The following is a 27760-nucleotide window of genomic DNA, read 5'->3' on the forward strand; positions in this document are numbered from 1 at the left end:
TTCAAACTCGATTCTATCAAAATAATAAATTATGTCTATCGCTCAACCAAACACATACTAGATAGTACTAAAAATGAATGAAGGTTGGTGAAAACTGCAACGCGTGATAGACACGACTCATGATCGGGTACGTGGACCCAAAAATTGATAAAATGCATCATCATTCATCCATTTGCGTTACTTATATTGAATTAATTCCTCATATACAATTTTCCTTTCCTTTGAGTTTTCCTCACCCGCACTGCACCCTTCAATCGCAATCAGAATCAGAATCAGAATCTCTTCCTTTCCTCTCCGATCAATCATGTCTCACCGTACTTCTCCCACCGCCCTCCACATCTCCACCGCTCCTCCTTTTCAGATCTCCAAAGGTTTTCTTTTCATCTCTAATTTCCCCCTTTTTCTTCTGCCGCCACTAAACCCTAGCTTCTTCTCTTTTCTTTCACTTTTGCACTTCATCGATTTTAATTTTATCTGATTGCTGCCAATTTTTCGCTTCTGCCACTTATTTTTATTCTATCTATGTTTATGTTTATTTCGATTCCTTTCTAAAGTTCAGGACTTGAAGAAACTTTTATTTCGATTTCATAATTTCACGTGTTAAATATCTACTAGCTTTTTCATCGTGTTTGAAATCATGAAATGTTAGGTCTTTCGTTTACTGTGCTGTAAGTAATTTTTACTCTATTTCTTTATTTATTAATTCCACGTTTTAATTAACTAAGCTTAATCCCCCGACTCTAGATTTATTTGCCAAATTCTACAATTTCTCTGATCTTTTATTTCCGAAGTAAGACTAGAATTTCACATTTTAGAGCCAAATAAGTGGGAATAGCAATGTTCGAACCTTGCATATTACATGCAATGTCCTGCCAACTAGGTTATGTTCGGGAGACGGGTTACACCGGCACTTTATTCAAGCTATAACTGTTAATTTACCCTACATAATCAATCAAATATCTGATTCAAATTTTTTGATTAACATATGTGCAGATTTTCAAGGCTCTGACAATCCTATTCCACTCTCACCTCAATGGCTTCTGCCAAAGCCAGGGGACGGAAAACCTGGAGCTGGAACTGTGGTGTGTAACGTTTACTTGCCGCTTTTGATTTTTTTTTTCTCTTCATGTACCTATGTAGTGTTTTTGTTTATAATTGCTTAAAACCAGCCTATTTTATTTATTTCTCAGGAAAACCATGTGATCTCAACTCCGACATCTGGCAATCGCTCAGAGCCCGTTAAGATGTCTGGAAATGGAGAGGATGCGCGTGATGACCATAAGAGAAAGGATGTCTTTAGGCCATCTGTGCTTGACTCTGAAAGTGGACGTCATGACCGTTGGCGCGATGAAGAGCGAGATACCAAGTCCTCCGTACGCAAGGATCGATGGAGGGATGGTGACAAGGTCTTGGGTGATGCTCAGAGAGCGGACCGATGGGTGGATAACCCATCCACAAGGAACTTCGGAGAAACACGTCGTAGTACATCTGATAGATGGAATGATTCAGGTAATAGGGAAATGAATTTCGATCAGCGGCGTGAGAATAGGCGGACCTCACGCTGGGGTCGTGATGAGAAGGAGCCTGAAGTTTTTCATGAGAAACAAAACGAATCTGGTAAAAATGGTGATCCGCATCTGGACAAAGTTTTGTCTCACATTTCCAATCCTGGTAAGGATGAAAAGGAAGGGAAGATAGAGCCGTGGAGACCTAGCTCCTTTCAAAGACGTGCGAAGATAGAGCCTTCCCATCAGCAGAATGTGACACCCAGCAAACAAGTGCCAATATTTTCTTCTGGGCGGGGCCGTGGGGAGGATACATTTCCAGTTGCTAATCCTGGACGTGGCCGGTTTGGCTCTGGTGGGAGCCCTATAAATAGCTCATATATGCATTCTCAATACCCTCAAACTGGATTGGATAAAGTTGAAAGTGAGCGTGGAGAAGCTCATCCATTTAGTTATAGTAGGACTAATATCCTTGATGTGTACAAAGTGACTGATATGCATACAGCTATAAAACTAGTCGATGATTTTGCGCAGGTTCCTCCGTTTACACAAGACAAACCATCGGAGCCTCTAGCTCTCTGTGCACCAACTTCTGAAGAACTGGTAATTGACGTTACTCTATTGTTTCTGGATGACACTGCCATTTCTAGTGGTTTATTAGATTGGTTTTCTGTTTGAAACAGACCGTCTTAAAGGGTATTGACAAAGGAGAAATAATTAGTAGCAGTGCACCTCAGGTGCCAAAAGATGGAAGGAACTCAGCAGAATTTACACATTCAAGACAAATGAAGCATGGAAATGCACCTCTCCAAGGTAAATTAATAATATAAGCTTGAAGACTGGGGTTGATACAGGTTTCTTTCAGTTAGAACTGGATTGCTATTTGTTAATGGGTATGATGAGTATTTCTGCACATGTATGGTTGAGTTTGATCTTATCACTAGTGGTTCTTGCTCCTCCCCTTTGCCTCTGTTAAGATTTATATCGTCTTTTGGGTCTTATTTGGTTTCCACTTTCATTGGTATTGCTATTACTATATACTATAAATCCCATCAATTGTTTGGAACCTAAAATTCTTGTTTTAAATGTTGATGGGTCTGATGAATATCTGTGATAAATAGAAAGATAATATACAAGGGAGCACTTAAGCTAGCACTACTCCTAGAATACATTTAACTTCTTCTAGTTGCTATACAATGGATCTAAACTACTTGGGAAGTGAAATATTAAAGAGGTCTGGGAGAGTGGAAGAGATTATATTTTAATTCCAGTAGTATCTTTGCTCGTGCATGGTTGAACTATTTTGTATGTCATCAGTGATTCTTGCTCCACCTTTTATGCTTCTGTTATGAATTACTGTATTGTCTATTCCATCTTATTGTTTTCACTTACATGCGTGAAAACAGAAATGATTTTTCTTCCCCACTTTAATGGATTATACCTTAAAGTAGCTGATGAGGGCTTCATGTGTCTGAAAGGGCTTCTCTAATACTGTTAAAATGGATTTTCATGTGTATGAAAGGGCTCCTCTGTATTGTTATGATTTTTCTGATTCTCTGTTAAAATGGATTTTCATGTGTCTGAAAGGGCTTCTCTAATACTGTCTTTGCAGATAGAGGTGAAGATGGAGGTTCTTATAAAGTAGCTGATGAGGTGCATAGTAACAGAGAATCAGCCTTTGAAGAAAATAATTCTGTTCGTCCTGGTACTGGATGGCATGCCACATCGCTGGGCGAACAAGCAAGCAGTCTCATGCATGATAGCAAAGATGTGCCTGGTGATGTCAGGTCAAGACACTCAGATATGAAGTTGTCACACCAGCCAAAAGATACACGTACTCAGTGGGAAAATAATTTGGACCATTCATCCGATGCCATAGATGTAGCTAAGTGGCAATCTGGCGAAAATTCAATTGTTAAAAGGCAACTAACTGGCTTTTTGGATGGTGAACTTGAAACCAGGAAAGTTACGCTGACTTCGCCAGAGGAGTTATCCCTTTTCTATAAAGATCCTCGAGGTCAAGTTCAAGGTCCATTCAAAGGAATTGATATTATTGGATGGTTCGAGGCTGGATATTTTGGTATTGATTTACTAGTTCGTCTGGAAAGCGCAGCAGCTGACTCGCCATGGTTCCAACTTGGTGATGTCATGCCCCATTTACGAGCTAAAGCCCGACCACCACCTGGGTTCCCTACAACAAAACTTGACACTACAGAGGCACCTGTTAGGCAAAGTTCCAGTACCTTTGGGAATATTCCTACTGGGCCGAGTGAGCTTGAGATGTTGAGAAATAATTCCATGCACAGACTGGGTTCTGCTACTGAAGCTGAAAATAGGTTTTTGGAGTCGCTGATGTCTGGTAGCAAGAGCAGTCCCCCACTTGAAAACCTGACTTTATCAGAAGGTTAATACTGCTATTTTTTATTTTTTTTAAATATTTAAAAATAAAAGTATGCCATGTACTATCGTTTCTCTCCATAATATGTACTATATATTTTGAAATTTATGCTTTAGACGGTCATATTATATTCTAACCATTTTGTACTTATTAGGAATACAAGGGTTTATTGGAAACAATTCTGGTAATTTGGGCACATCAGGAGTTGATGGTGGAAACAACCCATACCTGCTGGCCCAGAGGATGGCACTTGAACGACAGAGGTCCTTAACAAATCCTTATCCATATTGGCCAGGGGTTGATGCAGGATCCCTTCCGCCAAAACCAGACATAGTTCCAGATGCATCACCACTTTCAAAACTCATGTCTTCAATGAGCAGCAATTCTCGACAGCTTCAGTCCCAAAATTCTGAGTTGAACTCAGTTATCCAAGGATTATCCGACAGGGGATCCGCAGGCTTAAATAATGGTGTTGCCAGCTGGTCAAATTATCCCTTACAAGGTGGATTGAATCCCCTTCAGAATAATATTGACTTACATCGTGATCAAAATTTTATACCATTTGGAATTCAACAACAAACATATCAAGCACCAAACCAATTTTCTTTTAATAACTTAATAGCTCAAACTGCAGATAACCCTAGTATTTTGGCAGCAGAACAATTATTTTCTTCCAGTTTGTCCCAGGATCCCCAGATGGTGAATATGTTGCAACAGCAATACTTACTGCAGTTGCATTCTCAGGCAACTACTCCTTCGCAGCATATATTAGATAAACTCCTATTTTTGAAGCAGCAAGAGGAGCAACAGCTGTTAATGCGCCAACAACAGCAATTGCTTTCTCAAGTGCTGCAGGGGCATCATTCTCACCAGCACTTTGGTGATTTGTCTTATGGACAGATGCAGGCTGGTGGAATGCGAATGGGGAATTTGCATGTGGACCCTTCTCAACGTCAATCATCCCATGAAATTTTTCCTATGAGTTCTCAAACACCAGTTCCCAGTGTGCATGATGAGCTTAGTACCCAATCTTTGAATTTATCTCTGCAAGAAGGCCAAGGTACAAGCTTTAATAACATCATTGAATCTTCTGTGCAGCTGCCTCATCAATTATTTGGGAATGTTAGTCATCATAAAAGTTGGGACACTACTATTCCTGAGCAAATTAATGAAGAGTACCAGAAGGAAACATCGCCTGCATCCGCTTCTGTTGAAAGTTTCTTATTGCATGAGCAGAATAGGACCACAGAAGAACCTAATATTGCACAGAAACCTTTTTCCGCTTCTGACTGTACTGTTAAATATGTGGAGCAGATGTCAGATAACAATGGTAGGGCTGATGGTACTCTTGTGAATGCCATTTCAGAGTCTGTTGAGCATTCCAAACCTGCTCTGTGTGTTGAACCTGTTATTGCGGCGTCTTCGGCTGAATCTTGTGAGATTGAGTTACCACTGGCAGGTCAACTGGGTATGGATGTGGAAATTAAACCAGGTAGTGTTGAAGAACAGGTAGGTGGAAGAGTCATCTCAAATGTTGAGCCATCTGTGGTGGATACAAGAGATATTGAAGTGCGAGAACCCAAAAAGGCTACTGAGAAGAAACCGAAGAAGCAAAAATCTTCCAAATCCCAATCTTCTGGTCAAGCAAAGGGATTGCCAAAAAATGCAACTTTGCAGCAGTCAAATAATTCAGAACCTGAAAAGTCAAATTATAGTGAAATCAATTTGAAGGAAGTCAATAGGGATGAAGAAGATTATGAAACACATCTCAAACAAACAAGTGGTGAAGAAAGTTTATCCAGAACTGCTATCACAAAGGCAGTTGTTCATCAAGAAGTTAGTGATCTCCCTGCTAATATTCGAGAAAGCATCACTGAAACAGTTGTTGAGAATGACTCGAAGTCATTAAGTTCTGTTGCCATACAGACTACTGAATTGCCTGCAGGGAGAGCTTGGAAACCTGCTCCTGGTTTCAAGGCGAAGTCTTTATTAGAAATTCAACAGGAAGAACAGAAAAAGGCACAGACAGAGATGCCTGTAATTGAGGTTGCTACTACTGTCAATTCCCTCAGTGTGACTACTCCCTGGGTTGGAGTTGTGGCCAATCCAGACTCTTCAAAAGTGTCTAGTCAAAATCACAAAGAAGCAGGTAGTACTGAAAATCTGGTCAAAACCAAAACTTCTCAAAATAGTAAGAGCAAGAAAAGTCCGTTGCATGATCTATTAGCAGAAGACGCGGAGATTTTTAATGAAAGAGATAGCACAGGTCCAGACAGTATATCATTCTCACAATATATAACTGCTGCCCATTCAGAACCAATTGATGACGGAGATTTCATTGAAGCTAAAGACACTAAAAGGAGTCGGAAAAGATCTACAAAATCAAAGGGTTCAGGGTCTAAGATCTCAAAGCCAGTTGCTTCTAGTGAAACACCAATAAGTTCAAGTCCCATTGAAAAGGGAAAAAGCTCCCGCTCTGTGCAGCAGGAGAAAGAACAACTGTCTACTATACCTTCAGGACCCTCTCTGGGAGATTTTGTTCTTTGGAGGGGAGAGCCAACAAGCCCATCTCCTTCTCCAGCTTGGACAATTGATTCTGGCAGGGTTCCCAAACCACTGTCATTAAGGGACATTCTAAAGGAACAGGAGAAAAAGTCTTCTTCTGCAGTTCTCCCAAACCAATTTCCTACCCCTCAGAAATCACAGCCGGCCCAAGCTGCTCAGAGTAGTGTTCCTTCACGGACAATTTCAGCTTCAGCTCAATCTAAAGCTGCATCTTCTAGCCACACAAACTCCCAAGCTTCTCATTCAAAATACAGAGGGGATGATGACATGTTCTGGGGTCCAATTGAGCAATCTAAGCTAGAAACTAAGCAGTAAGACTTCCGTCTCTTCGTAGTGCTATTTGTGTTTGCTGTATATTCATGCTACACTGGTTGCAATTCTTCAATATATATGCTCGATCAAACTTATTTTCTATGATGCGACTTGACTGAAATGGTTTAGTATTTTGGCATCTGTTAATTATGCATGTATATTATGGCTCTAAAATTTTGTTCTATAAGAGGTCTTAGGCTCTTAGAAAGGAAGTGCTTTGTAACTGTGCAACTAAATATCACTCTGATAAAAATATGATAACATCATACCTTGGAAAATGACTTTAGAACTTTAGGTGATATTATAGGGTATTAAGACTGGTTGAAGACTTGGGTGAAACTTGGGTGAACCATCTAGGAAAAATTATTTCTATGCTGCTTTTGGCATTGGCATTGGCATTGGCATTGTGTCTCTATCCGCGAGCACTTGCATATTTAGAAGCGACACTAACACATGCCACATTAGGTGTGACTGTTTGCATGAAAACCTACTTTTGAGGATAAGTTGATTCAATATTTATTATCTTGCCTTTGTATAAGCAGGTCAAATTTCCCTCAGCTTGCAAGCCAGGGGAGTTGGGGTTCCAAAAACGTTCCCATGAAAGGTAGTTCACCTGGATCATTAAGCCGTCAAAAATCAGGGAGTAGCAAACCAACTGAGCGATTGCTGTCATCGTCACCTGTCTCTTCTCAATCATTGCTGAAATTAAAAAAAGATGTCATGACTAGGAACTCTGGTAAAGATTGCTCGTATTTATACTAACTTTAACTTCACTTGCTTTGCCAGTTCTGTCTAATCAAGTGCCCTTTGTGTGTGTCTTTGTGTTTTGTTGCATTGTATGACTTTCTAAAGATACTGAGCTATTTTTTTGTTTGGAATTTTCAGAAGCCACAGACTTCAGAGTCTGGTGTGAGAATGAATGTGTGAGGCTTATTGGGACAAAAGGTACCTACCATTTCAGACTTGATAATTTAATAGATAAATCCAGATTTTGGTTGACTAGAGTAGAGAGGTTACTTGACAAATATGTTTTTCCAAATGCTATTGTCCCCCTAAGGGCAATATTTGAGAGTTGGATTTTGGTGGGAAATGGAGGCGAAGACTTATATTTCATTTCTAAATTATAAAATGTTTCTAACATCTATTAAAAGGGTGATTGAAATATTATATGATAATTTATCACGTCCTTCCTTCAATTTTTAGAAATCTTAAATATATATATCAAGATATAAACTAAGCCTTCCAAAACCTTTCCTTCCAAACCCTCCTAACTCCCAAAATACCCCAAAGGAATTAACTGGATATTGTAAGGCATTTGGTGGTCACATTATCTGTAATTGAATCTCCTATTTATTGTCTGATTTAACAATATATTTGTTGGGGTGGCAGATACAAGTTTCCTCGAGTTTTGCTTGAAGCAATCAAGATCCGAAGCAGAGATGTTTCTGATAGAAAACCTCGGATCATATGACCCTGATCATGAATTCATTGATAAATTCCTCAATTACATGGAGTTACTGCCATCTGAAGTTTTGGAAATAGCTTTTCAGACTCAGAATGATTGGAAAGTTGCTGGAGGCGTGATATCTGGAAACACTAGTTTACAGGATATCGGACAGACTGATGGATCCTCCTCAAAAGGTGGGAAGAAGGGTAAGAAAGGGAAAAAGGTTAGTGCTTCAGTTTTGGGATTCAATGTCGTAAGTAACCGGATTATGATGGGTGAGATCCAGACAGTAGAAGACTAATGTGTGACATTAACACAGGTTGTTGCCGAACATGTAAATATGTTTTGTCCATATTTTGTTGTACATGAATTTTTCATTTTAGGACTTTTCTTTATACAGCAACAGTAGCAGCATCAATTGGATCTGCTAAAGCAATTTTGTAATTTTAATTTTAATCTAAAGCCAGCCTTAATTTAATTCTACTAATGTGCTTCTGTTTCATCTTCTTTTGGCTTCCTGTTAGGAAGCCTTTGTTTTGTAGGCAGTGGTTTGTGTAGCAAATAATATTGTGATTTTTAGGAACGTTAAAATTCCTTGCTAAAATCTTATTCGAAAGTACTATTCACATAAATACATAATTGTATCGTTGGAAAAGGTTATTTCTAATATTAAATTTTCATGACTGCATCAAGCTCACCCCTAAAGTGATTATTAGAACTACAATGGGATAAAAGAAAAAGGGAATATGGAAGGGGTTGCAGTATGATAATACTTTAAACAACTCAGCTGAATTACTTTTATTTATTTTGTTAAAATTTAAGAAACCAGATAGGATAATGTCCTGTGAGAATTGAGTTTACTAGCAAGGTTTCAGTAGCTATTGATTATTTATTTTTATTGTTTAGATGAATAAAGGTGTCCCATGGAGTAAGTTTTATGTAGGCACAATCTCAATTCTCAAATGAAAAATGTTTGGGTGCACACATAAATAAATAAAAAAAAAACAGAAATAATTTAATCACATCATTTAATATCATCTAAAAACCATCATTACTAATTTTTGTTGTGAATTTGATTGCCATCGCGTGATTTAGAAATAATCTGAACTACAATAATTCAAATTTAGAAACCTATAAAATCATGCAGATGTATTCATTTGGGAGGTAAGATTATAAGAGGATGGGGAGGGATTATTTTGAAATGCATGGTCTTCATAATGATCCAATTCCCTCTGACTCTTTTCTTGCTTAAGTTTTCTTGATCTCTTGCTGCTCTGCACATTTCAACCATGAAAAGTAAAAATATGATTTTTATCTTAATAACTTCGCAACTATGTATCAAAATCTTGTCTTTCTATGTTATCTCAGAGAAACAAAGCAAAGATGTGAGCTTAGCTTACCAATGGTGATTGAAGTTGAAGAGGAAGTTGGTGTAAAATGTGTGAGCGCAGTGCTAGTGACATCTTGGCAATTTCTGAAACAGCAGCGTCTCGAACTGCAGGAACATCACTGACCAAGTGCTCATAAGCAGCTTCAAAAGCTTCCAACCAAAACTGAGGTAATCCAATATAGTTACTATGACTGCGAGTGTACACATCCCACATGTGCCTCACCACCTTCTCTCTTTCCTCCACTTCCTATTTCTCAATTGAAAGATCAAAACACAAACAAAAATCAATGTTAGCTTGTAATTTATGAAGACCACTGCTATACAAACGAACGACGTTAAATTATGTCTTGTTTGGTACCTACCAACACATCTAGATTATCAAGAATCGTTGAATCCAAGTCATCTGAGAATTGATTGATGTTGTTTGTGGACCATTTGAGGGTGACAGAGCCTGTGAACATAGACCAAAGAGCTATAAGGACAATTGCAGTCAAGGCACATAGTAACTTGTAGTGTCTCTTGCCAGCACTTGCATGCACCATTTACTCTCTCTGTATTTTGGATGGGGCTTTCACATGAATAAAGCAAGAACACAAATCAGTATTGGTGAATGGTGTGACTGGTTTAGGTGTATCCCACAGTTGAAATATTAATAAGTCTCTCTCTCACTCACTCCAAAGTCCAAAATATCTAAGTCATAGTGGCAATAGTGGTTAGTGGCCTAATGAGGTTGGCAGATAGCATCTCAAGAGTGGATACGAACATTTTCCACCCAAAATCACTTTGATTGAACACAAAAAAATAAAGCCACGGTTTTTTTGTCCCGATAGTGTGCTTCTGAACATACAAACTTTTAGGTTTTTTAGAAATGTGGATGAAAATATAGTTGTTTTCTCGCAATTGTGTGTTGATAAGAAGTAAGAACTCGCAAGTTAGCTATGATAGTTATGTTTGATGGTCAATATTCTAGATAGGGGTGCACAAAATAATCGGTTATAATGCAAAATCCACAACCACATCCAAATCCAATCTTAAAAATCCAGTTAATTCTAAAATGAAATTTAACCAATCCATTTACATATGGTTGGTTATCCAAATATGAAAACCGATTATTTAACCGGATATCCATATCCAAAACCAATTTTATTATTTTTTTTAAAAAAAAAATCAATAAACCAATATCTTAGTTTATTCTCTGTTAATGTTATCTGCATAAATCAAAATCAACAACCCCAATTTCATTCATTTGGAGATTTCACAAAATTGGAAAAAAAATATAGATTAATTCCATGAGATTTGAAAATACACAACAAAAAATTGATATAACCTGCAAAATTAGAGAGACAGAGAGAGAGGGAGAGAGAAACAGAGAGAAAGTGAGAGTGAAGGAGAACGGAAAGTGATCAAAACGCGCCGAAGGACGTGGCCGGAGTCACGGCGGCAAGCTTCCATCCCTTTCATATTCTTCTTCGATTCGATTTCCAATCATGTACAAAATGCAGATCTGAAATACTAGAGAGGAAGAAACACACGCAGAGTGAGAGTGAGAGAGAGAGAGAGAGAGAGAGAGAGTGAGACGGTGGAGGCGCAACTATGCCGAAAAAGATGAACATAGCGCTCACGGCGGTCGTGGCCGGCGCCGCAACGGCGATCCCCGTTCTTTCTTTCTCCGTTTTGGTGTTTCAGTTTTTTTTTCATCATTATATTTATATATTTTTCCCAGTTTATATATTTATATTTTTATATATTCCTTCCTTCTTTTTTATTTTTAAAAAAAATTTGCATTTATATATTTTTATATGCATATTTTTTTTTAATTTTTTTTTTTTTGACAATAAGCACGTGAAGAGATTTAATAAAGGAAAAAAAAATGAATTTGGAGGATAATTGGTCCCAAACCAAAAAATAACTAGTAACTAGATTTAAAATTGAATTTAAGAAATATCCGGTTTTAAACTAAATTTGATAAATAACTAATTTAAAAATCGGATTTACAAATTTAACCGATTACGTAACCATAATCATATTTATAACTAGTTTGATAACCGGTTTTAAATAAAATGTGGATTTGGTTATGGATACTAATCCAAAAAAATGGTTTATAAATGGTTTGGTTTTGGTTTTGGAGAAAAACCGACCATGCACACCTCTAATTCTAGATTATGGTAGATAATCCTAATTTATAAGTTTATATGATCAAAATAAAATGAATTCGATTTTCTGTTCACGTATAATACGTTTTTACTAGCTTATAATATTTTATTAGCTTATAATTTATTATTTTTTTTCTCAAATTTATCATAATTGTCGGAAGAGATTGTCTCCGGTCACATTTCTCTTCCCATTAAATTCAAACAAATTTTTTTAATTTTTTGCAAAGTGTTCAATCATAACAAAAAGAAAATGAAGGTTAGATATCAATATTGTTTCCTCCGGTGAAATATCCACGGGTAGGGTTGGGAACAAGCCAGACCTTGATAGGCCTGAGTCTGGCCTACGATTTTTCTTCAGGCCTGAGCCTGGCCTACGGCTTATCAAATGTTAATTATTTTGGCCTGGTCTGAGCCTTTTTAAAGTCTGGCCTGACCTTGTAGCCTATTTAAAAGTCTGTGTTACATAAAGGTCTCTATATAGTCTTTTTAAATAGGCTAAACAGACCTTAAAAGCCTATTTCACATTTAAATTTTTATAATTTGTTCAACATTAAGAAAAAGCTAATAAAATGATTAGTACAATAATTAAAAGTTAATAAAATAACAAATATGATTAAATAATAATATATTTTTTCTTTGGAAAAAAAAATAAAAAAAAATAAAATTATATAAATAATAATAATTAAATATAAACAGGCCGACCTATCAAACTTTGTAGGCTTTTTTAGAAGCATGAACCTGCCTATTTATGTAAACAGACTTTTTTCAAACCCTAAGCCTGACATTTTTAATTAACAGGCCAGGCCAGGCTTACACAGACCAGGCTGAAGGCGCCTGTAGGCCGTCTGGCCTATTCCCAACCCTATCCACGGGAGACAATCGCCTCCATAATGTCTTAGTTAAAAAATTAAATATTAAACGTTGGTAAGCTTATCTCGTAATTGACCAAAAACATATAGGGTGGTTTGATTTATTTATTTTTTATAAGAAAAGGTAGTTCTGGTTTTAGACCTTGTAATTTATTTTTTTTGAGATTTCATCATTGTAATATAAGATTCATTTAGTCCTTGTATTTAAATAAGTCAAGTATTGTAATTATTTAATAATTCAATATTTGTGAGTTTTAATAGTTTGTTTATTCCATTATTAGTCTCTTATTTTTTACACTCTTCTTGCACTTTTTGCATCTCTTGTAATTTGCACACCTGTTATATATGTTGTTCTTTTGCTTATTTTTTATCCATCCTTCGTCTCTCAAGACATGGAATCATGGTTTTTGTTTTCAGAAAATATAGAGTTGATGTCAACAAAAATTCTCTGTTAAAAAAATATATTTGAACCTTCCATTTCAAGTATAGGAAAGAATACAAAAACTTTTGATTCACCTATACTTGTCTATGTTGTATTTACACTTCCTACAGTTTGAGGAGTTGAGAGAGTAAAATGAAGCAAAATTCTAACTCAATGCCACAGTTTGCTCTGCACCATCATGTTCCTTCTCATGATCAGAGGGAGGAAGAAAACAATCCATAGACAATCCAAAAATGTTGAAATCAACTTCTTCAATACTCCATATTTCCTCAATCATTTGTTTATGATTATGCGATCCGCCATACCTATAAAGCGTCGAAACTGTCCTCCCACCATGAGCTATATTAATGCCACCAATACATCTATAATCTTCGACTGTAGACTCGATATGTGTTTCCCAAAATACCGAGTCTTTTCCTTTAACAGGTTTCATTCTCAGCAATTTGGTGTCCTCAAATTTGACAAGTAGTCCTGTCCGTTGGCTAAAGTATCCCATTATTGTGTGCATTATAATTTCAGTGTTTGATGTGCTTTGAGCTTGGAGGGTTTGTTGCTCAGTTTGTAATTTTAGAATGAAACACACATCGTTGTTAATTTCGTTTTCTCCTACACATTCAGCATCTAGGAACAAGTTTGCTGTACACCTTGGATCCAACCCCTGATAACAGTTAACAAGCCAACAAAATTAAACAAGTTAGAAATAATTGCGGCCTAGAAGAATCTATATGTTATATCTTGTTATGACAAGTCGTTGTAATTTTACTGATTTCTGTTATGTTTTTGTTACCAAGAATCTATGATTCGAGTATTCCTAGATCAAAGCGAATTTGGATTCCTTGCAGCAGAAGGTTTCCGCATTAATGCAGTCGATCAGGTCAATAATCGTTGGATCAAGATAAGACAATGTAATTTTCAAGCAGATTTTTTTGTCTTTTTTTAAACTTTAAAACTCATATTTGAATTCTACATTGTCTAATCTTGATTCAACGGTCAACGATATTGATAACTGCGTGAATGTGGAACCTGCTGACAACAGGAAATCCAGCTTGAGAGCAATATATATGTATGTACACAAGGATTGGAACAATACACAAGATTATATTGTAGGAGATTTCGTAAATGAAATAAGTATAAGTGGTTTGAAAATAGGAGATCAAACGTGCATTTAAGCCTAAATATTATATTACCTGAAAGAAGCGTCGAAGGGGTCTAGGAGGGCCTTTATTTGATTGAAAAGGTTGAGAAGAGGATTGGTTCCATGATACTTTTCCATTACTACCAGCAGTAATTTTGAAACCAGAGACAACCAATTCTAAGCACCATAAATCTGGATTCTGTTGCCATAGCACAAAACCTCCTACTTCAGCTTTGCCTCTTGATGAACCAACGCTATTATCATCGGCACTTTGATGCATATCCGATCCATTTATTCTAACTTCTCCCATTGCATACATGTTTTTCAATGAATTCAATGCACCTTGCCCTCCAGTTGCTGCTACATACTGTTGTACTATGTATTTTCCAATTGAATCTCCCTGCCCAAACATTTCATTGAAAACTACATATCATTAATTACTTAATTGAGTTGCATGTTGTAACCGACGTATCGGGTTAACCAGATACATCAGTTATTTAATGAACTTTTTTACTTATAATACGGAATGGAGGGAGTACGTCATATAGATGAGCACCATATGCATCAATTACAATATAATTTGAAGTATTTATATTTCTCCATAAAAAGAGAAAAATGTGATATATAGTGAATGCTTACAATGGAACAATCTCTAAGGGGCCGAGTCAAAGTATTGTCAGATTGAACCTGAAGAGGAATAAGAGGAGCACCAATGAGCTTAAGCAATGCGGTGAATTCATGATTTGTGTGTGCAGATAAACATGATGATTTATCAGCAACTTGAGCATTATTCATTAGAGTTTTTAGGTTCTGCCAACGATTGAACCCATTGGTTCCCATATTTGTCAACATTTCCTCTGGAATTGGAACCTCAAGAACTGTATCCAATCCATTTTCCTTTTCAAAATTTGGACACAATTTTCTCATGGCTTACTTGTCTTACAAGGAACCAATTTTTTTTTCTTTCACGTATCTATAACTAACACGGAAATCAACAAGAATTAAACGAAAAATATCAAGAAAGAGAGAAAGAATTAAAAAGAAATTATCTTTCTCTCTTTCTTTGTACGATGCCCCTTGCCTCGAACAGGCTTGGGGTTAATTAGTCAGTTCGTCTCAAAAAAACCAAATGTTTTTATGTTTGTAGAATAATTATGTCCCCTAGTGATGAATGAGAAGGGAAGCAAAACACAAACAGGACCAACCCTTGCGTTTTCTTTTTTTAGGTGTTCCTTGCCCGTAGGTGTAGGTGTGAGTTTCCTTTATCATGCATTATTTTATAGATTTTTCTTCTATTTTTCTATGTGGACATTGGTAGTTAGCATGCATTATTGAAAGGGTGATATGTTTTCCTTCTCTCTTTCTTTGCTATTTTTCATACGCATTATTATATATTTTATCATAAAATAAGTAGCCTTGGAAAAAGGATAGCATATTTTAACAAAAATTCTTCTCTTCTTTTAATTCTAGTTGGCACAATTTTTTAAACCCCGAAATTCTTCCTTTTTCTATATTTAAATTGTGTGAATTTTACCAAATAGACCTCAAATACTTCAAGGATATTTGTGAATAGTATCTTAAAATTCATATTTGGGAGAATAATTGATCCGTCCAATCTCAGCTTCTTGAACGAGCAATCTGTTACCTATCTCCAAATTGTTTTTCCTTTTTTTTTTTTATAGTTAAATGAGTCCGATTTTCTCATATATTTAGTGTTTCTTTCGTCCTTTTGTAACTTTGTTTGTTTTGATTTTCTGTATTTTGGTAAGGTGTATTTTATTTTCTAGTGTTAGTGCATTGTTATTTGTTGTGGAAATGGACTGGTGTAAAGTTTTGATCCTTTTGATTGAAACATTGTGATTAGAAAAAATATGTTTGGATATGTATGGACTCGTGTAAGTCTTTCATCGAACAATTGACTAATGAAAATCAGTCATCAAATACGATGAATGCTTTTCTTATTTTTAATATGAAAATATAATTAAATTAGTAGAACTTGAATGAAAATGCAACGAAGGGCATGGTGGGCAATCCAATGATCTAGTTCAACTGGATTTAGTGCTTGTTTGGAGATGTTTAACGGGTCTTTAGAACAAATTATTATAATTTTCTAATTTCTACAAGACTACAAAAAATATATTTCTGAAAAATACATTAAATATTTTGTTCTTTTTTAATTTTATGGTTTTGACATCATTTGCACAACACACATTTGAATTCTTTGTGGTTGTGGCCTTGGAAACTCATGACTTATATGCAATTTTCGTTTTATTTTATAGGTAAATTTTTAGATGATCTTTAGTTTTCTCCAACCTCTCTAGGTGCTTCCTAGTAGCGCTCTAAGTCATTATAATGGCTAGTGAGAATTTATAATGAACATGCATAGATAAATAGTGGAAAATAAATTCTACTACTTTTTTTTTGGTGAACTAAGAGCATAATGACGTCAAAGGATCTAGAAAGAATCCCAACTAGGTTGGCACCCCTCGTAGACCCTCATCCTGCGCCAAGAATTCTACTACTTCAAGAATGACAAGTACTTCTCAAATCTATTTTACTTGATAACTTTAATTCAATAGACATGTTTTCTAGATGATTCTAAGTATTCACTTATCACTATGGAACCTATTACAGTGTCCTCCTCCCACATCTTTTAAATTGAACAAATCCTGAAAGATGTCCTTTGTGTTTCTCTTGATCTCTTCTGATGCAAAAAAAATAACGTTGTAAGAAGATAGGGATAGAGACAGATTCATTCTTTTGCGGTTGGGGGATATGCTGTACTATTGAACTTGTCAACCAATTGCTATTTTCAATCACATTTTGTAAAATATTCAACTGTCTTCGACTTAGTATACTATGCTTAATTAATTATCCTTGCTTGGTTTTGTGCAAACGTGGAATTCTTGCAATTATGTGTGTGTCCTATTCAATATGTAAAACTCACAGCAACTTCAGCCTATGAAATCGGATACGAATCACACGTACACGGATTCACTCATTCTATACATTGGTCCCATTTTCTTTTGTCCTTACTCTTTCCATGCCGGCATTAAATTATTTTCTTACATTTTATTTCCCATTATAAGTAATCTCAACTTATACAAGCTAATAACACTTTTCTTGTGTTTAGTTTCACTGCCACACTATGTCTAAACGCTTCAAGATAAAATTTACAATACCTTCTTTTCAAATGTGTCGCTCTGATGATCTTTCCTCTTTTCCGGGAAATCCTGTTCCGGCAATATACCGTCTTTCTCCGGTGAACTCCAAAGCACATGACATAGGCTACCCTGACATCCATGATACGTCACCGGAACAACAATGCAAGGTGTCTTCAAAGACCAAGAAAGTGAAATCCAAAGGCCGAAAAAGTACATCTGATGTTCCATCGAGAAAGAGTGAGTTTCTAATGGATAAAATCAATGAAGAAGAAAGTGAAAGTTTGATTTCTTGCTTGTCAAGATTCTCTGAAGACCATAAGGTACATTCTTCGAGTTCATCCGGTACTATGGATAGTGAAGTTAGATCCGGTCCAAATTATGATAATAAAACACATTTAATAGGTACGGATAGAAGGTCGATATGTAGTGTTAAGAAGGTTGAGAGAGTGAGGTTTCAAAGTACGATAGAGAATCGAAGAGGAGTAGAAACAAAGGTTATGTCAAGTAGAATGGAGGAGAAGGTAAGAGAAAGCTTTGCTTTGGTGAAAAAATCAAAGGATCCTTATGAAGACTTCAAGAAGTCAATGCTAGAGATGATAGAAGAGATGGAAATGTATGAGGCTAAGGACTTGGAACAACTATTGCAGTGTTTTTTGGCCTTGAATTCTAGGGATTATCATGGAGTAATTGTGAGAGCTTTCATGGAGATTTGGCAACAAATGTTTGTTTGGAATCCTAAGTCAACTAAAAATCTTCAAACAAATGTTCAAAGTACGGACGTAGAAAAGTAGATTACAAATAATCTTAACAAGTTTTGTTTGTTTTTTTCTTTTTGATATCTTATGTTTGTGTGAGATATAGACTTGTATGGGTCTGCATTAGTGTATTGGATTGTTTCTTATTGTTTTATTTGGACATTATTTTTATTAAAAAAACCTAAATCATATCGTAGTGATGATGATGTTCTTTTATTTCTTTATATACATAAATATAAAATCATGTAAGACAATATTTGCTTACATATTTGTTTTAGAGTTGTTTATGATATATTTTCATCTTACAGTTTTTACACTTAATTGATTTGCGATTGAAGTCAACTCTGACCACTTAGGTTATGTTCGTTAAAAAATAGCGGATAGCTAATAAGCTAGCTTATAGCGGATAACTTATAAGCTAGCTTTTACCATAAACTAGGTGATTGAATTTGTAGTGTTTGGTAAATCTAGCGGTTGAACTAGCTTATAAGTGTGAAATGACATAAAAAATTAATATTTAATTTTTTTCAAGTAAGATGATAGAGGTAAAATTGGAAGAAAGAATGATAAGCTATAAGCTATAAGTTCATAAGCTACTTGAAATAACGTTTGAAAATAAGTTATAAGCTAGTAAAATAAGCTATAAGCTCTTTTTTTAAAAACTGTTACCAAACAGAGCTTTTAACTTATAAGCTATAAGCTATAAGCTAACTTATTGGCCTTCCCAAACAGGTCCCACATCTGGTTTGGTTTTGGGGTCAGGGTTCTAGTTCGACTAAGGCACTGTTTGGTAAGTTCAATAAGCTAGCTTATAGCTTATTGAACTAGCTTATAAGCTTGTTTGAAAAAAATGTGAAGTGTTTGGTAACGAGCTTCTCTAGCTAGCTTATAGCGTTTTTTGAGATGCTATTTCAAGTAGCGTATGAGCTTATAGCTTTTTCATTTTATTCCATATTTACCCTTATTAATTTTATTTTATTTTTTTTTTAAATTATAATAACTACCCACTAACACTTAAAAAAAAAAAAACTACCCACTAACCATGTATTTTTATGTCATTTTGTACTTACAACAGCTAAATTTGCCAAACACTTTAATTTTATTCTACTAGCTTTTCAGCTATAAGCTACCAGACATCAGCTATCAGCTATAAGCTAGCTTATCAGCTAGCTTATAGCTTATTTTTACCAAACAGAGTCTAAGGCACTGTCTGGTAAGTTCAATAAGCTAGCTTATAGCTTATTGGACTAACTTATAAGCTTGTTTGATAAAAATGTAAAGGCACTGTTTGGTAAGTCCAATAAGCTAGCTTATTGAACTAGCTTATAAGCTTGTTTGAAAAAAATGTGAAGTGTTTGGTAACGAGCTTCTCTAACTAGCTTATAGCGTTTTTTGAGATGCTATTTCAAGTAGCGTATGAGCTTATAGCTTATAGCTTTTTCATTTTATTCCATATTTACCCTCATTAATTTTATTTATTTATTTTTAAAAAATTATAATAACTACCCACTAACAGTTACAAAAAAAAAAAAAAAACTACCCACTAACCATGTATTTTTATGTCATTTTGTATTTACAACAGCTAAATTTGCCAAACACTTTAATTTTATTCTACTAGTTTTTTAGCTATAAGCTACCAGCCATCAGCTATCAGCTATAAACTAGCTTTTCAGCTATAAGCTAGCTTATCAGTTATCAGCTAGCTTATAGCTTCTTTTTACCAAACAGAGCCTAAAGTGTTTGGTAACGAGCTTCTCTAACTAGCTTATAGCGCTTTCTGAGATGCTATTTCAAGTAGCGTATGAGCTTATAACTTTTTACATTTTATTCCATATTTACCCTTATTAGTTTATTTATTTATTTTTTTAAAAAAAATTATAATAACTACCCACTAACACTTACAAAAAAATTACCCACTAATTATGTACTTTTATGTCATTTTAAACTTACAACAGCTAAATTTGTCAAACACTTTAATTTCATTCTACTCGTTTTTCAGCTATAAGCTACCGGCCATAAACTATCTTATCAGCTATCTTATAGCTTATTTTTACGAAAGAGAGCTTAATTTGAACAACTGTATATTTGGTATCAACCATGTATTAAATTAACTCGTCCTAGTTTTTCATCAAGTTTGAGAACTATATCACTTTTCAAAATTGATCCATTAAAGGAGAGAATAATTAAGAAATATTCTCAAATGACGCGTGTAGAGCATCAACAACAAAATTCTTTAAAGAGGTTTTAGGTTCATAAAAAGTGGGATTCAGATTAACTGCTGTAACCCTCGACAATATCTTGAGTAAATCGCGAGACTCGTCACTGTTTTTAAGGACTGTACTACTAAAACAAAAGATAAATAATCTGCTTTAAAGTTACATGACAATGTGAATCCCCCCACTCAACTAAGTAATAATACAGACTAAACACATGGTTATAATTAGAAATACTCCTTAATTCCTTTCCTATTTAAGTACTCTATTATATTCGAAATACGCGAGCAACATTTTTCTTTTCACTCTTGGTCCATGAAAATGCAACATTGATTCATAAAAGTATGATCATGTTTCACTTAAAAATCAATCAAGATCGAGGAACCTACATAAAAATATTGAACAAGTCCACCATTACATTTGTAAAATACTAATAAGTATCTGGTACAAATATGGAGATTAGATTACTTTAATGTTTGGTGGACAACAAACAACTTAAATAAGAAAGAGTAAGAGAGAAGTGAGAGAAAGAACGATAAGAGAAGATTTTTATCGACAATGATAAGAGAAGATTTTAATTCATACTTAATTCATACTTCCTCTCTCGCATTTTCTATAACCAAATATTTCAATTTGCACATTTATTAAAAAGTTATTTTTTTGTCTTGATTTTATGTAAAAATTCTATTACAATTACTAAAATGACTCTACAAGGTAATTTTGCATTGAGACTCTACAATCATTTTAAAAAATAGAACAATTAATGAGAGTAATTTTGAAAAAATAGCATTAAATAAAATATATTTTAGTAACTTTTACTTATACTTAAGGTCAAATTTTTTTGTTGATTTTTACTTATAAACAAGGCTGAAAAGAGTATTACATTTGTGAAATAGTTGTAAACTATTCAACTCATATTTTATACGGTAACTTGTAATTTAAATGGATTTTATAAATAAAATTGTAAGCGACCTACATTTTGATTATTAGACTCACACATTTTTTTTATAACATATTAGACTCACACGTTAAGTGCAAAAAATAAAAAAAAAAAATTCATATACCCCTACATATGAGCGTCCTTACAATTACCAAGTAAGTTGAAATTACAAGAGTCCACTCACATACTCTAAAATATTGACATTTATTTTATTTTTTTTTTAATTAAACATGGCATAATATTTTTTCTAAATTTGAGGAAATATTTTTAAACACGTTAAGATGCAAATGACTGCAGTGTGGGCCTTGAAAAATTTGCGTTGCAAAAGCAATTTCCATGGCGCGTCTTTATAGAATTTTCAAAAACATTTACCGCCATTTATTTAGGTCAGATTAAAATCACATCACAGCACAATCCGTTTTCATTCAACAAGTTCAGATCTCAGAATCACAAATGGATAGCGACGACGATTTTCAACCTTTGCCTTCTTCTCCCATCGTCGAACGAAAGCTTAAGCGTTTGAAGAAGGCATCTAGGGTTTCCGAAAATCCTCCCCCTTCATCTCCCCCTATCAAATTCCCCCAATTCGAAAACAATTCAGCTTTGGAGGATTCAATTGCAGGATCTGCCACGGAAATTGAAAGTTTGGTTGATAAGAATGTCACTGAAACCGTCGAGGAAGATGATTTGGGTGCGAAGAGGGTTTTGGAGTTTGATTCTGTGGATTATGAACTTGACGAAAAGGTTACGGAGAAGACGACTGAAGAATTTGGGGATAAAAATTCTGAAGAATTGGAAATTAAGCAACCTAGTGTAGACGACGACGTCGTTTTAGAGAAGAAAGAGAATAAGAAAAAGAAAAATAAGAGAATTGACGACGGTGATGGAAGTGAGAAGAAGCTTAAAGAATCCAATAAAAGAAAAGCCGAGAAGGTTCACTCGCGTTTTTTGTTGAAAATTGATTTACTAATTGTTACTGATTTACTAATTTTCCGATGAATTTTGATTTAACAGGAAAGACGGGAAAATCTCAAAAAGCTTCGAGCTGAATCTCAGAGACTTCTTCGAGGTGTGAATGATTTTTCAATTTTATTGTTTCTATTGTTTTTGTTTTGAGTTTCTGATAACTCACATAGTTCTCACTTTGAATTGGCTAGAAACAAGAGATGCTGCATTTAAACCTGTTCCTTTGGTTCAGAAGCCGATTTCGTCTATACTGGATAAAATTCGAAAGAGAAAATTAGAGTTCTTAAAGAAGTAGGTGGATTTAAATCAATATTTTCTTTTAGCATGTGCTTAATTTGGATTTTCATTTTAGTCAAACACTAATGCATACCTGTGTTGGGTTTCAGATCTAATGTTTCTTTTGATGATAATGATGATGATGATATCCCTGTGGATATTGATTCTGAGCCTCTCGGTCAGAGTGAGGAGATAACTAATAAGATTGAAAATGTTGAGCTCAAAGAAACACCAGCTTCATGTCAGGAAGTCACAGAGAATGATTTAAGCACGCCACATATTGATGGATCGGTTAATGATGCGGAACATTCGAGCCGTGAAAGCATACCTTCTCCCGTGGTTAGTCATTATTCCAGCTTGTTATACAAGGCTATTTGACATTTCGTCATCTAAGAGTAGAAAATGTTATTCCGATGCATTGATTTATATGTGAGTGGAAACCATTATTTATATAACTGTATCTGCTATCACTATATTTTGAATGTATTAAGCAGTGCAATGTTGGCCTATAATTGAGACATTTGAAATCCTTAAGTTTTAAGGTATAGGTATAGCAGATATCAACTACTATAATTTTGTTATTTTTGCCCTTGAAATCTTTGTGCTAGTTTATTATTGGGGAGATGTTTTTTGCCATGTTCATTCATATGGCATCTAAATCATTGCTTACGTTGGGTTTCAGGCTGTGGGTTCAGAATCTGTACATGCATTTCGAGCTCCTGTTGATGATACTCAGGTTTTCTGTTACCCATTTATTCCAACTTTTTCCTTTAAATGTAGATTTTGTTTACCAAGTGTTTGTTTGTCTTTTATTTCTAGGATCTCTTTTCTGATTCTGAAATAAACGAAATTAAAGAAGAGGCTTTAAATGCGAAGTTGAATAAGCCTTCGGAAGAGGTGTTTGCCCCATCTATGCTTGCGATGAACTTGAAATTTGATTCTGCTCCTCTTGATGATGATATGTAAGTGTTTATTTGTTTCTTCCTTTGTTATCTTCAGATTTAGTCACATATTGTCCTCACATAAACATTTCATTGCTTTATTTATTGTCACCACTTGTTTCATTGTTGTTGATGCTATATTGCTACTATATGGTTGCCATTTTGGATTTTTGTGTTCGAGAATATTGACATGTAATGATGACCTGTGTATATCTTTTTCTTTGATGAATTGTGGCCTTTTAATTCTGCCACAGTGGAGGACTCTTTACTTTTGCCTTCCATTGTTCTGGAAGTTAAAAATGATAACCATTCCTTTTCTCCAGCTCTTCTGATGATGAGGAGAATGTTAGGGAGAACATAGTACCACATTTACCTGGATCAACTGACTCTACTTTACCTCCAAACGGTGACCCTGTTAAGGCTTTTGTTGATGAAGAAGCCGAAGAGGAAGATGACAGTGACAATGATTTACAACGGTTCCAAGATAATGAAGAAGGTGAGGATGATGATGATATTGAGGAGCTTAATGATATGATAGCAACTGGATATGAAGAAGATCCAATTGATAGAGAAAAGCGTGACCAACTCCATCAGCAATGGCTTGAGCAGCAGGATACAACTGGGATGGATAGTCTACTTCAGAAACTTAATTGTGGTTCAAGATTGAAAGAATCTGATGATGAACAGGAAGACGAGGAAAGTAAAGAAACAGATAATGAATCTGACAATGAATCTAACGATGAAGCTGAAGACTTCACTGCTCCATCTGATGCTGTGAAGATCAATCTGAAAAAGATGAAGCAGATGATCCCGCAGATGTTTACGGATAAAGACGAACCATATGTATCATCTGATGAGGAAACTGAGGAGAGGCTAGCTAAACAGTGCCTCTCTTATAGAGTTGTGAGTTCTCATTTCTCAGCTATTATAGTAAATGTATTACAGTCACTTTGATTTTGATAGAAGTTTATTGCATTTCCATCTTTGCACACACTAAGCAACTCTTGTGATGAAATGGTGATTAATTTTGTTGTTTTTCTATTTTGTAACGTGCAACAGGAGGAGAAAGCTCAATTCTTTTCACCGGCTGAAGATGAAAGCAGCAGGGGAGTTTTCAATCTCATAAAGAAATTAAATGTTGTGCCTGATACCAAGAGAAAAGGAAGAACTCCTTGTAAGATCTATTAATTTCAGTATTTTGCGAAATTTGCAAAACCTATGCAATGTACATCAATCAGGCATCAAGATTATGATAATGCTAACGGTTTCTTCCATTAATGTATTCTGCAGCCATATTTGAAATGCCACACATCGGACAAAAAACAAATATATCATCAAAGGTAGGATACTTTGAACTGCTAGAACATAGCTATTTTAACCTGATGAATTGCTCCTTTATCACTGCAATTTTTTTAATAATGTGTAGATGTTTTTCTGACAACTTCAGTATGTACTTGAACTACATGACTGTTTTTATCAGCAATACAAAACTGTGTTCGAGGTGATATTTCTCAGTTCTCTTGTTGTAAATATTTCAGTCATCTTTTGTTGGTCGAGCTTCAAATCAATTTGTGCCTTCTTCTAAAAAGCATGGAACAAGCAAGGTCCGATCGTCATTTATATTTGGGCGAGATGACAGCAACAGCAGACTTTCGTTGTTGATATCAGAGGATTCTTCAGATACGGTAATGACTATCAGAACTTACAAAACTAGCATAGAATGCCATTAATAACTGTACATTTATGCAATACAAACTTTCTATGATTATGCTACCGAACTACTCTTGAACACACTCTTTAATTGGTTGAAATTCACGAGTCCAACTAAATTTATGTGGTGCTCACATGATTTAGTGGAATCCATTTGAATTCGACCAATAGAAGAGTGTGTTGCTATCACTCCTCTTGACAGGTTTGATTGCCATAATAATTATAGTGAAGGCTAAACTTTTTTAATGATATACATGACTCCATATAATTACAGTGAAGGCTAAACTTTTTTAATGGTATACATGAATCCATTATAGTATTTTTCTAAGATGTGTTGTCTCAGATATCTTTACTTGAAGACTCAACAATTACAAAGCTAAATTAATCACATGAAAAGAATATTAAGAGGGAGTATAAGAGATACTCCAATTCAATACACTAGAGAACCGAAGTTGACTAAAAAAGATAAAGGCTAACAATATTAAACTAGAAACAATCGAAACAAGTCACAACCAAGAATCTAAGAGTGCCTCCAATCTCTAAAGAAAACTCACAATACTACCTAAGGATATAGTCCAGAGGGGTCACGCTCCAATACTGGCCAAAGAATCAGGAGCAATTTTATTAATCAAATCTGCGACCTCTCCGTTACACATTTAGGGCACGGTTTTAACAGTAAACACACCCCTCTCATCCTTTCTGCCACCCTTACTAGTTACCGATCACACACTTCGTCACCAAATCGGAAATGGACCTTTATAGGCACCTTCACTAATCACTAGAATCGACTTTTGTTTACTATAATAATAGTTATGATCATGTGGAATCAGTGGATAATGCTAGTATAACTGTGATGGTAACAAACATGCTAGTTCAAATCGACCTCTCCTTTGTAAATGCAATTTAAATATGAAATATTGTTTATGTCATTTATATTCTACTGTCATACTCACTGCTGGTTTTGCTATTTGGATGTTACTGATCAGATTGTAAGGGAGAGTCAAGCACCCAAAGTTGCTTCTGCCAAATTCCAAAGAAGTACACAGATCAAATATACCACTTCAAATTCGAAATCCCAAGAGTCAAAAGTATCACTGTTGGAGGTATTAAGAAGATCATCACATCAGACGGAGCGTTGTGTCCAGAATGCCGCCGGAGTTAAGCAAAATGAATCTGTATTTGAAGCATTTAAGTTAAGGAGAAAGTCAATTAAGACAGGCGATAGAGTTTGATGTATGATGTGAAAGTTTGGTCTTTCATATGTTTAAACCAAATATTTTTATTTATAGAAGAGATAAGTATTTGCTAGTCTTTCCATGCGTTTGGGTTTTGTTGGTCAGTTCCCTTACTGAAGCACTGCAGTAGTAATAATCATCACAGAATTATCAATACAAGTACAGGATTATTATCAGTGAAAATTACACGCTTTTGCGTCAAATTAGTCTTTCATTTTTTATGACAAACTAATCTTTTACGTTAAAAAATGTTCAGTGTTTGAATGTAATTCATTTTTCATCCATTGCTAATTGAGAGTTCATATAGAAAACATGACATGCCAAAAGCAAGAGCAATATTGGCAACAGTAAGCAATTGATTGACTTATAATTACAAGGAATGCATGATCAATCCTAATTGTAGTTTTATAGCAGAATGAGCGCATAGAAAACAATGCCTAGGCAAAATCAAACATGTGCTACTTTTCTAATTAGGATATGCGGGAAAAATATTGGTACGTTATTTGTTAGCATCTTTACAAATTAGGATATGTGATAATTTTGTGCTATTTGAATTCTCAAACTGTTATTGACTTCATTTTGAAGAACTATAATAATTTTAATTGTTATGCAACTGTTATTGCAAATGTCTAGATATCAGATATGATTAAGATGAATTGAAAACTTAATCTCTCTCATTCTCTCAGGAAAAGAAGTTTTAGTGCAGATTTTTTTTTGCTAAATTGGAATTGACGAACCATAAACTTTTACTGGGAGTCTCATGAAAACTTGAAGAATATTCTCCTTCATCATATAGTCTACTTTTGTTGTTTTCTTTGCCAATGTATCAAAAATTCGAAACATAAATGTCATTTTTTTTTTTATAAACAACATAAATAAATATCAATGAAGAGGAAAAAAAGTCTGTAACGCAAAACATACACCTACCAGACACACTTGTTCAATCATAAATCATTTAAAGTAAATACCGTATAATTTGAGTATGATTTAAAAATGGTGACAATTGATAAGTTTGAATATCATGCACGCCGAATTAGAGAGTCATAAAAGTTACTACTAATACAGTAAAGTAATGTAGTAGTAACAATAATTTATGTCACGTGTTATGAATGGTGTCCATGGTAACGTGCATGCAAATTTTGAAACCAACACGGCAACACCTGCTGAAGCCTGAAGATTAGAATGAAAGTTATCCAACAGTCCGAAACCAACCATTAAAAGACACACACACATGCATACTATACTACGATCGATGTTTATAGATATGCTTTGGCTTTAGTACACATCCTCCCTACAAAATAAAAAGCTTTTGTACACATCCACTAACCCAAAAAGACAAAAATA

The 27760-nt window shown here is 35.0% G+C and overlaps 5 protein-coding genes across 6 annotated transcripts; 3 read left to right on the forward strand and 2 right to left on the reverse strand.

The window, feature by feature from the left end:
- The first annotated feature begins 98 nt into the window (after positions 1 to 98).
- On the forward strand, positions 99 to 8710 carry LOC123893586 (protein ESSENTIAL FOR POTEXVIRUS ACCUMULATION 1-like). Its single transcript, XM_045943337.1, has 9 exons — positions 99 to 371; positions 994 to 1082; positions 1191 to 2108; positions 2189 to 2318; positions 3118 to 3909; positions 4058 to 6779; positions 7323 to 7516; positions 7666 to 7725; positions 8170 to 8710. Exons 1-9 carry the CDS (start codon positions 305 to 307, stop codon positions 8526 to 8528), a joined length of 5331 nt encoding a protein of 1776 aa, XP_045799293.1. The 5' UTR covers positions 99 to 304; the 3' UTR covers positions 8529 to 8710.
- A 428-nt stretch (positions 8711 to 9138) lies between these two features.
- LOC123893588 lies at positions 9139 to 11360 on the reverse strand. The gene is made up of 3 exons (XM_045943338.1): positions 9980 to 11360; positions 9628 to 9864; positions 9139 to 9501 (listed from the first exon to the last, which is right to left on the reverse strand). The coding sequence occupies exons 1-3, from the start codon at positions 10157 to 10159 to the stop codon at positions 9367 to 9369; spliced, it is 552 nt and encodes a 183-aa protein (XP_045799294.1). The 5' UTR covers positions 10160 to 11360; the 3' UTR covers positions 9139 to 9366.
- Positions 11361 to 13205: 1845 nt separating this feature from the next.
- LOC123893589 lies at positions 13206 to 15143 on the reverse strand. Its single transcript, XM_045943339.1, has 3 exons — positions 14856 to 15143; positions 14269 to 14616; positions 13206 to 13739 (listed from the first exon to the last, which is right to left on the reverse strand). The coding sequence occupies exons 1-3, from the start codon at positions 15141 to 15143 to the stop codon at positions 13227 to 13229; spliced, it is 1149 nt and encodes a 382-aa protein (XP_045799295.1). The 3' UTR covers positions 13206 to 13226.
- Positions 15144 to 17336: 2193 nt separating this feature from the next.
- LOC123893590 (transcription repressor OFP7-like) lies at positions 17337 to 18281 on the forward strand. Its single transcript, XM_045943340.1, has one exon. It carries the CDS (start codon positions 17365 to 17367, stop codon positions 18169 to 18171), a length of 807 nt encoding a protein of 268 aa, XP_045799296.1. The 5' UTR covers positions 17337 to 17364; the 3' UTR covers positions 18172 to 18281.
- Positions 18282 to 21611: 3330 nt separating this feature from the next.
- LOC123893591 (RNA polymerase-associated protein LEO1) lies at positions 21612 to 26665 on the forward strand. Of its 2 annotated transcripts, none has more exons than XM_045943342.1 (11): positions 21612 to 22221; positions 22303 to 22357; positions 22446 to 22545; positions 22641 to 22869; positions 23213 to 23266; positions 23350 to 23492; positions 23795 to 24401; positions 24531 to 24645; positions 24762 to 24811; positions 25010 to 25156; positions 26168 to 26593. In XM_045943342.1, the coding sequence occupies exons 1-11, from the start codon at positions 21742 to 21744 to the stop codon at positions 26411 to 26413; spliced, it is 2226 nt and encodes a 741-aa protein (XP_045799298.1). In that variant the 5' UTR covers positions 21612 to 21741; the 3' UTR covers positions 26414 to 26593. The 2 variants fall into 2 exon arrangements, with proteins under 2 accessions (XP_045799298.1, XP_045799299.1); XM_045943343.1 differs by having other exon boundaries at positions 21614 to 22221; positions 23795 to 24374; positions 26168 to 26665.
- The last annotated feature ends 1095 nt before the right edge of the window (positions 26666 to 27760 follow it).

This window comes from Trifolium pratense, linkage group LG7 (genome assembly GCF_020283565.1).
Source record: "Trifolium pratense cultivar HEN17-A07 linkage group LG7, ARS_RC_1.1, whole genome shotgun sequence".
Lineage (NCBI taxonomy): Eukaryota > Viridiplantae > Streptophyta > Magnoliopsida > Fabales > Fabaceae > Trifolium > Trifolium pratense.